Below are 8,898 nucleotides of genomic sequence, written 5' to 3'. Positions count from 1 at the left end.
AAGGGAACTGGATAAGTACTTGAAAATAAAAAATTTGCAGGGCTACGGGGATAGGGCGGGGGAGTGAGACTAGCTGGATTGCTCTTGCATAGAGCCGGCACGGACTCGATGGGCTGAATGGCCTCCTTCCGTGCTGTAACCTTTCTATGATTCTATTCTATGATTAGGACAGGTGAGCAAAAGCTTGGACAAAGAGTTAGGTTTTAAGGAGCGACTTAAAGGAGGAGAGAGAGGCGGAGAGGCGGAGAGGTTTAGAGACGGAATTCCAGAGCTTAGCGCCTCGGCAGCTGCAGGCATGGCCGCCAATGGTGGACCGTAGAGAACTCGGATGTCAAGCAGGATGCCAAAGTTGTGAACATTCTTGTTCAGTCTCAGACAGTGGTGTGGGAGAGGGATGGAGTCGGTGGCTAGGGAATGGAATTCTCAGCGGGGTCCAAAGACAATGGCCTCGCTCTTCCCAATGTTTAGTTGGAGGAAATCTTCGCTGTCGGACAAGCAGTGTGACAAATGAAAAACAGTGGAGGGGTCGAGAGAGGTGGTGGTGAGGTAGAGCTGGGTGTTAGCAGCGTACAGGTGGACTCTGATGTTGTGTTTTCGGATGATGTCACCGAGGGGCAGCATGTAGATGAGAAACAGAGGGGCCAAGAATAGATAGGGCCCAACTTACAACTTAGACATGGGTGTAAAATGGGTGATTTCGGATTGGCTGACCATTATACGACCCGCCCGATCTTCAATAGAAAGGACAATCAGATGGGTGTATAAAGGGCGGGTGTATAACGGGTGGGTGTATAAATGGCGGGTGTATACCAGGCCGGGTGTATAACGGGCAGGTGTATAAAGGGCGGGTGTATAACGGGCGGGTGTATAAAGGGCGGGGTGTATAACGGGCAGGTGTATAAAGGGCAGATGTATAACGGGTGGGTGTATAACAGGTGGGTGTATAAATGGCGGGTGTATACCAGGCCGGGTGTATAACGGGCAGGTGTATAAAGGGCGGGTGTATAACGGGCGTGTGTATAACGGGCGGGGTGTATAACAGGCGTATGTATAACGGGCGGGGTCTGTAATGGACCAGCTGTATAATGGGCGTGTGTATAATGGGCGGGGTGTATAATGGATGGGGTGTATAATGGGCGTGTGTATAATGGGCGTGTGTAAATTGGGCGTGTGTTTAATGGGCGTGTGTTTAATGGGCGGGGTGTATAATGGGCGTGTGTATAATGGGCGTGTGTATAAATAGGCTTTTGGCTAGATTAATAATATTGTAATGTGTGGTTTCAAAGCCATTGTGTCTAAACCTATGGACAGTTAATAAACACTCTGTTCACACTCCCTCATCCCAATATTTTATATTTTATTTGTTTTTATATATTCAGCACTAGAACAGCCGGATGTCTGATCCGTGGTCTGTGCTGAGTTCACTGATCTTAGCCAGTTCTACAATAAAACAATCCCGGACTTTGCAGTTAACTTCTAATTACTTGGCAGCTATGTCCAATTCAAACTTGTGTTTGGCATCAATTTCCTTGTTCCTTTTGTCCCTGTGATTTATACCAGGACGGGCAGTGTAGCTCAAACTACATTAATATGTGAAAAAGAAATGTCAATTGGAAACTACAGAGTGTGTGTGTATGTGTGTGTGTGTGCGTGTATTTGTGTGTGTGTGTGTGTGTGTGTGTGCGTATTTGAGTATGTGTGTGTTTGTACGTCTGTGCTCGTGTAGATGTGTGTGTGTGTATTTGTGTGCGTGTATTTGTGTGTGTGCGTGTGTGTCTGTATATTTGTGTGCGTGTATTTGTGTGTGTGCGTGTGTGTGTGTATATTTGTGTGCGTGTATTTGTGTGTGTGCGTGTGTGTGAGACTTTGAGCGTGTGTGTGAATGTACATATGTATGTTTGCCCACCCCCCCACAAATTAAAATGTTTCTTCACCTGCCAAAAACAGAACTGAATTGAATGGGTTCATCAGCAGGTGAATACTTTGCCGACCTTTCTTGCATATATGTTAGACCAGAATTTGAGCTTGTCCTCCTTTAACCTCTGACCTACTTGAAGGGTCAGGTTGAACTGCATGTATTCTTCACAATCTCCATTCATTGGCCAAATCGGTAAGTCATTTCTGTTGGGATTCCTGCAAGGAAGAGATTGTAACGGCTTTTATTAGAACATAAAGTGTGGAAGGAAAAAGTCTATTTGGCGGATCAACTATACTCTTTCCACAGCCCATGTACACTCTCCCCTATCGTGGACTCTACCCCCCCATTTATTCTCCTGAGGGAAAGATCTGTATGAATATTCTCCAATCCCCAACGGTAATCAACAAAACAAAGTCAGCAGCAGCAGAATTGTATTCCACCACAATCTGTAACCTCATGGCCTGGCATATTCCTCACTCTACCATTACCAACAAGCCAGGGGATCAACCCTGGTTCAATGAGGAATGTAGAAGTGCATGCCAGGAGCAGCACCAGGCGTACCTAAAAATGAGGTGCCAACCTGGTGAAGCTACAACACAGGACTACATGCATGCTAAACAGCGGAAGCAACATGTTATAGACAGAGCTAAGCGATTCCACAACCAAAGGATCAGATCAAAGCTCTGCAGTCCTGCCACATCCAGTTGTGAATGGTGGTGGACAATTAAACAACTAATTGTTTAATTGGAGGAGGAGGTTCTGCAAACATCCCCATCCTCAATGATGGCGGAGTCCAGCACGTGAGTGCAAAAGACAAGGCTGAAGCGTTTGCAACCATCTTCAGCCAGAAGTGCCGAGTGGATGATCAATCTCGGCCTCCTCCCGATATCCCCACCATCACAGAAGCCAGTCTTCAGCCAATTCGATTCACTCCATGTGATACCAAGAAACGGCTGAGTGCACTGAATACAGCAAAGGCCATGGGGCCCGACAACATCCCAGCTGTAGTGCTGAAGACTTGTGCTCCAGAACTAGCTGCACCTCTAGCCAAGATGTCCAGCACAGCTACAACACTGGCATCTACCCGACAATGTGGAAAATTGCCCAGGTATGTCCTGTCCACAAAAAGCAGGACAAATCCAATCCGGCCAATTACCGCCCCATCAGTCTACTCTCAATCATCAGCAAAGTGATGGAAGGTGTCGTCGACAGAGCTATCAAGCGGCACTTACTTACCAGTAACCTGCTCAGTTTGGGTTCCGCCATGGCAACTCGCCAAGGCTTCTTCGACAGCACCTCTCAAACCCGTGACCTCTACCACCTGGAAGGACAAGAGCAGCAGGCACATGGGAACGACACCACCTGCACGTTCCCCTCCAAGTCACACACCATCCCGCATTGGAAATATATCGCCGTTCCTTCATCGTCGCTAAGTCAAAATCCTGGAACTCCCTTCCTAACAGCACTGTGGGAGAACCTTCACCACACGGACTGCAGCGGTTCAAGAAGGCGGCTCACCACCACCTTCTCAAGGGCAATTAGGGATGGGCAATAAATGCCGGCCTCGCCAGCAACGCCCACATCCCGTGAACGAATAAAAAAAAAAGAATATTCACCCAATCTCCCACCCCCACTTTCCAACCCGGTCTCAGCTGCTTTTTCTGAGCGTCTGCTCCATGCCCAGGGCCCTGTGCGGAAAAAAAATTCTTCTAATCTCAGGTCCCACTCGAGGTTTGTCCATTTTAACCATGCATGCTTCTCAGTCTGCGCTCCCAGGCCAGCTTCAAACACCCTGCTTAGATCAACAGCATCTGTGCCTTCTCAGCATGTTAAAGACCTTGATCTTGTCCCTTGATTTTTTTTCCCCATGTCACAGTCTGCAAATTGTTCTTCATAACTTGGGGCTGTAATTCACAGAATCATCTCCACTGATCTCCTCTGGATTCTCAGCAACACATTTATGTTCTTTAGAAGGCTCACATTAGGAAGTGCACAGTGGGAATAAAGTGCCAGTAAAATGGAGCGTTTAGCAAATATTTCTACTGGAGTACAGACTGTCGATCTTGGGGAGGTATTGGATTGTGGAACAGGCCTCAATCTTTGGCTGACGTTCTATCTGGATACCATGGCAAAGGTGTCCAAATTGGGCGTGCTGTTAATTTAAGTCAAGGCTGGCGTAGTATTGATGTAATGCCATTAGGTGTCGCTAGGGGATTTATTATCTGCTGTTATATTTACACAGAATGCTCAATACACCTTGGGGCAGAACTTCATCATTGCACCAACCGTTTCCCCACTTTGACCCATTGAATGACTGTAAAGAACTTTGGGACGTCCTGAGGTTGTGAAAGGCGTGATATAAATGCAAGTCTTCTTTCAGCATTAGAAAATTCGAGGTCCTTCGTCTTAATGTCGATGGCCGTTGCCTATTTTGGTATCAAGGTGCCAACTACAATGGGATAAAAGGGCAAATGCCATTAAGAGGTGTAAATGAAATAAAATCTTACCCACTCCATGCAAACGTAGCCCAGTATAACATCACCGTCTTACTGAGATTCTTTTCCTCTTCAGTTATGTTACCTGTGAAATAAAGTCACATCATCACAACTCTCTATGATTGGGTGGTTCAATGGATTAACACGTTGCCCTTTCACCTCTGAGACCTGGGATAGTCAGGCTGTGGTATGTGAATTCCAGCAATCCCCTATCAGCCCTGGTGGTGTTAGCCGCGGCACAGTGGGTCGCAGTCTTGCCTCTGAGTCCAAAGGTTGTGGGTTCAAGTCTCCAACATCTGGAGACTTGAGCACGATATCTAAGCTGACCCTCCCAGTGCAGTACTGAGGGAGTGCTGCACTGTCAGAGTGTACTGTCTGTCAGATGAGCTGTTAATGTCCGAGGGGGAGTGTTTGCTAGCGCTGTTGGGGAGGGTTTAAACTAATGTGGCAGGGGGATGGGAACCGATGCAGGAAGTCAGTGGGAAGTAAAGTGGTGACAGAAACAAAAGGCAGTAAGGGAGAGTGTACAAAACATGACCGGACAGATGGTCTGAGAAAGCAGGGCAAAGACCAAGGGAAGTCTAGATTAAACTGCATTTATTTCAATGCAAGAAGTCTGATGGGCAAGGCAGATGAACTCAGGGCATGGATGGGTACATGGGACTGGGATGTTATAGCTATTACTGAAACATGGCTAAGGGAGGGGCAGGACTGGCAGCTCAATGTTCCAGGGTACAGATGCTATAGGAAAGATAGAGCAGGAGATAAGAGAGGAGGGGGAGTTGCGTTCTTGATTAGGGAGAACATCACGGCAGTAGTGAGAGGGGATATATCCGAGGGTTCGCCCACCGAGTCTATATGGGTAGAACTGAAAAATAAGAAGGGAGAGATCACTTTGATAGGATTGTACTACAGACCCCCAAATAGTCAACGGGAAATTGAGGAGCAAATATGTAAGGAGATTACAGACAGCTGCAAGAAAAATAGGGTGGTAATAGTAGGGGACTTTAACTTTCCCAACATTGACTGGGACAGCCATAGCATTAGGGGCTTGGATGGAGAGAAATTTGTTGAGAGTATTCAGGAGGAATTTCTCATTCAGTATGTGGATGGCCCGACTAGAGAGGGGGCAAAACTTGACCTCCTCTTGGGAAATAAGGAAGGGCAGGTGACAGAAGTGTTAGTGAGGGATCACTTTGGGACCAGTGATCATAATTCCATTAGTTTTAAGATAGCTATGGAGAATGATAGGTCTGGCCCAAAAGTTAAAATTCTAAATTGGGGAAAGGCCAATTTTGATGGTATTAGACAGGAACTTTCAGAAGTTGATTGGGAGAGTCTGTTGGCAGGCAAAGGGACGTCGGGTAAGTGGGAGGCTTTCAAAAGTGTGTTAACCAGGGTTCAGGGTAAGCACATTCCTTATAAAGTGAAGGGCAAGGCTGGTAGAAGTAGGGAACCTTGGATGACTCGGGAGATTGAAGCCCTAGTCAAAAAGAAGAAGGAGGCATATGACATGCATAGACAGCTGGGATCAAGTGGATCCCTTGAAGAGTATAGAGATTGCCAGAGTAGAGTTAAGAGAGAAATCAGGAGGGCAAAAAGGGGACATGAGATTGCTTTGGCAGATAAGGCAAAGGAGAATCCAAAGAGCTTCTACAAATACATAAAGGGCAAAAGAGTAACTAGGGAGAGAGTAGGGCCTCTTAAGGATCAACAAAACCATCTATGTGCGGAACCACAAGAGATGGGTGAGATCCTAAATGAATATTTCACATCGGTATTTACGGTTGAGAAAGGCATGGATGTTAGGGAACTTGGGGAAATAAATAGTGATGTCTTGAGGAGTGTACATATTACAGAGAGGGAGGTGCTGGAAGTCTTAACACGCATCAAGGTAGATAAATCTCCGGGACCTGATGAAATGTATCCCAGGACGTTATGGGAGGTTAGGGAGGAAATTGTGGGTCCCCTAGCAGAGATATTTGAATCATCCACCGCTACAGGTGAGGTGCCTGAAGATTGAAGGGTAGCAAATGTTGTGCCTTTGTTTAAGAAGGGCGGCAGGGAAAAGCCTGGGAACTACAGACCGGTGAGCCTGACATCTGTAGTGGGTAAGTTGTTAGAGGGTATTCTGAGAGACAGGATCTACAGGCATTTGGAGAGGCAGGGACTGATTAGGAACAGTCAGCATGGTTTTGTGAGAGGAAAATCATGTCTCACGAATTTGATTGAGTTTTTTGAAGGGGTAACCAAGAAGATAGATGAGGGCTGTGCAGTAGACGTGGTAGGTCTGTGGAATTTGCTGCCCCAGGAAGCTGTGGAAGCTACATCATTAGATAAATTTAAAACAGAAATAGACAGTTTCCTAGAAGTAAAGGGAATTAGGGGTTACGGGGAGCGGGCAGGAAATTGGACATGAAGCTGAGTTCGGATCGGTCAATGCCCTGTGGGTGGCGGAGAGGGCCCAGGGGCTATGTGGCCGGGTCCTGCTCCGACTTCTTGTGTTCTTTAGATTTGTGGTTGGGATCAGATCAGCCATGATCTTATTGAATGGCGGAGCAGGCTCGAGGGGCCGATTGGCCTACTCCTGCTCCAATTTCTTATGTTCTTATGTTCTTATGTTCTTTGACAAGGTACCGCATGGTAGGTTGTTACATGAGGTTAGATCTCACGGGATCCAAGGTGAGGTAGCCAATTGGATACAAAATTGGATTGACGACAGAAGACAGAGGGTGGTTGTAGAGGGTTGTTTTTCAAACTGGAGGTCTGTGACCAGCGGTGTGCCTCAGGGATCGGTGCTGGGTCTGCTGTTATTTGTTATTTATATTAATGATTTGGATGAGAATTTAGGAGGCATGGTTAGTAAGTTTGCAGATGACACCAAGATCGGTGGCATTGTGGACAGTGAAGAAGGTTATCTAGGATTGCAACGGGATCTTGATAAATTGGGCCAGTGGGCCGATGAATGGCAGATGGAATTTAATTTAGATAAATGTGAGGTGATGCATTTTGGTAGATCGAATCGGGCCAGGACCTACTCCGTTAATGGTAGGGCGTTGGGGAGAGTTATAGAACAAAGAGATCTAGGAGTACAGGTTCATAGCTCCTTGAAAGTGGAGTCACAGGTGGATAGGGTGGTGAAGAAGGCATTCGGCATGCTTGGTTTCATTGGTCAGAACATTGAATACAGGAGTTGGGATGTCTTGTTGAAGTTGTACAAGACATTAGTAAGGCCACACTTGGAATAATGTGTACAGTTCTGGTCACCCTATTATAGAAAGGATATTATTAAACTAGAAAGAGTGCAGAAAAGATTTACTAGGATGCTACCGGGACTTGATGGTTTGACTTATAGGGAGAGGTTGGATAGACTGAGACTTTTTTCCCTGGAGAGTAGGAGGTTAAGGTGTGATCTTATGGAAGTCTATAAAATAATGAGGGGCATAGATAAGGTAGATCGTCAAAATCTTTTCCCAAAGGTAGGGGAGTCTATAACGAGGGGACATAGATTTAAGGTGAGAGGGGAGAGATACAAAAGGGTCCAGAGGGGCAATTTTTTCACTCAAAGGGTGGTGAGTGTCTGGAACGAGCTGCCAGAGGCAGTAGTAGAGGCGGGTACAATTTTGTCTTTTAAAAAGCATTTGGACAGTTACATGGGTAAGATGGGTATAGAGGGATATGGGCCAAGTGCAGGCAACTGGGACTAGCTTAGTGGTATAAACTGGGCGACATGGACATGTTGGGCTGAAGGGCCTGTTTCCATGTTGCAAACTTCTATGATTCTATGATTCTAATCTGAGGCCCTAGGTGGCCATAAAAGATCCCATGGCACTATTTGATGAAGAGCAGGGGATGTGTCCTGGCCAATATTTATCCTTCAACCAAAATCACAAGAAACAGATTATCTGTTGTTCTGATCATTGCTGTTTGTGGGATCTTGCTGTGCAAATTGGCTTCCCCGTTTCCTACATTACAACAGTGACTGCACTTCAAAAGTACTTAATTGGCTGTAAAGCATTTTGGGACGTCCTGAGGTTGTGAAAGGCACTTATATAAATGCAAGTTTTTCTTCCTTTTGGTACCTCAAAAAGCCGTTCATCATGTGACATCCTAAACAGTAAGTGCGAGCAGGGGATTCTACCATGGAAGGCATCACAGCCAAGCCCAACTCTATCCTCACTGCGTATATTTCTAGCCGGGCTCACTGGATAGCAATTAGAAGTGGGAATCCAAGTCGGTCTCTCCATCTAACCTTGGGACACTGAAGCCACTTGTACCTTAATTGTAGAAATTACCAGCTCAGATCAGGGTTTGAAGCTGGAACAGTGCTGAGTGGTGGAGTCCCTACCCCACCACACGGAACAGGGGGAGGCCATTCAGCCCATCGAGTCTGTTCCACCATTCAATGAGATCATGGTTGATCTGTACCTCAACTCCATCTACCCGCCTTTGATCCATATCCCTTTGATACAGCCCCACCACTTA

General features: G+C 46.4%; 1 protein-coding gene across 1 annotated transcript in view; it reads right to left on the bottom strand.

Annotated features, from left to right (window-relative positions):
* Positions 1–1,340: 1,340 nt before the first annotated feature.
* Positions 1,341–8,898, bottom strand: part of LOC137333825 (pyrethroid hydrolase Ces2e-like) — a 46,546-nt gene continuing 38,988 nt past the window's right edge. The window contains exons 12-13 of the mRNA XM_067998185.1: positions 4,426–4,498; positions 1,341–2,133 (exon numbers count right to left, since the gene is read on the bottom strand). Of these exons, the coding sequence (XP_067854286.1) occupies positions 1,968–2,133; positions 4,426–4,498 (239 nt within the window). The 3' untranslated portion in view covers positions 1,341–1,967. The remainder of the gene's footprint in view (positions 2,134–4,425; positions 4,499–8,898) is intronic.

Source organism: Heptranchias perlo, chromosome 16 (genome assembly GCF_035084215.1).
Source record: "Heptranchias perlo isolate sHepPer1 chromosome 16, sHepPer1.hap1, whole genome shotgun sequence".
Taxonomy (NCBI): domain Eukaryota; kingdom Metazoa; phylum Chordata; class Chondrichthyes; order Hexanchiformes; family Hexanchidae; genus Heptranchias; species Heptranchias perlo.
This window is presented reverse-complemented; position numbering and strand designations above follow the sequence as displayed.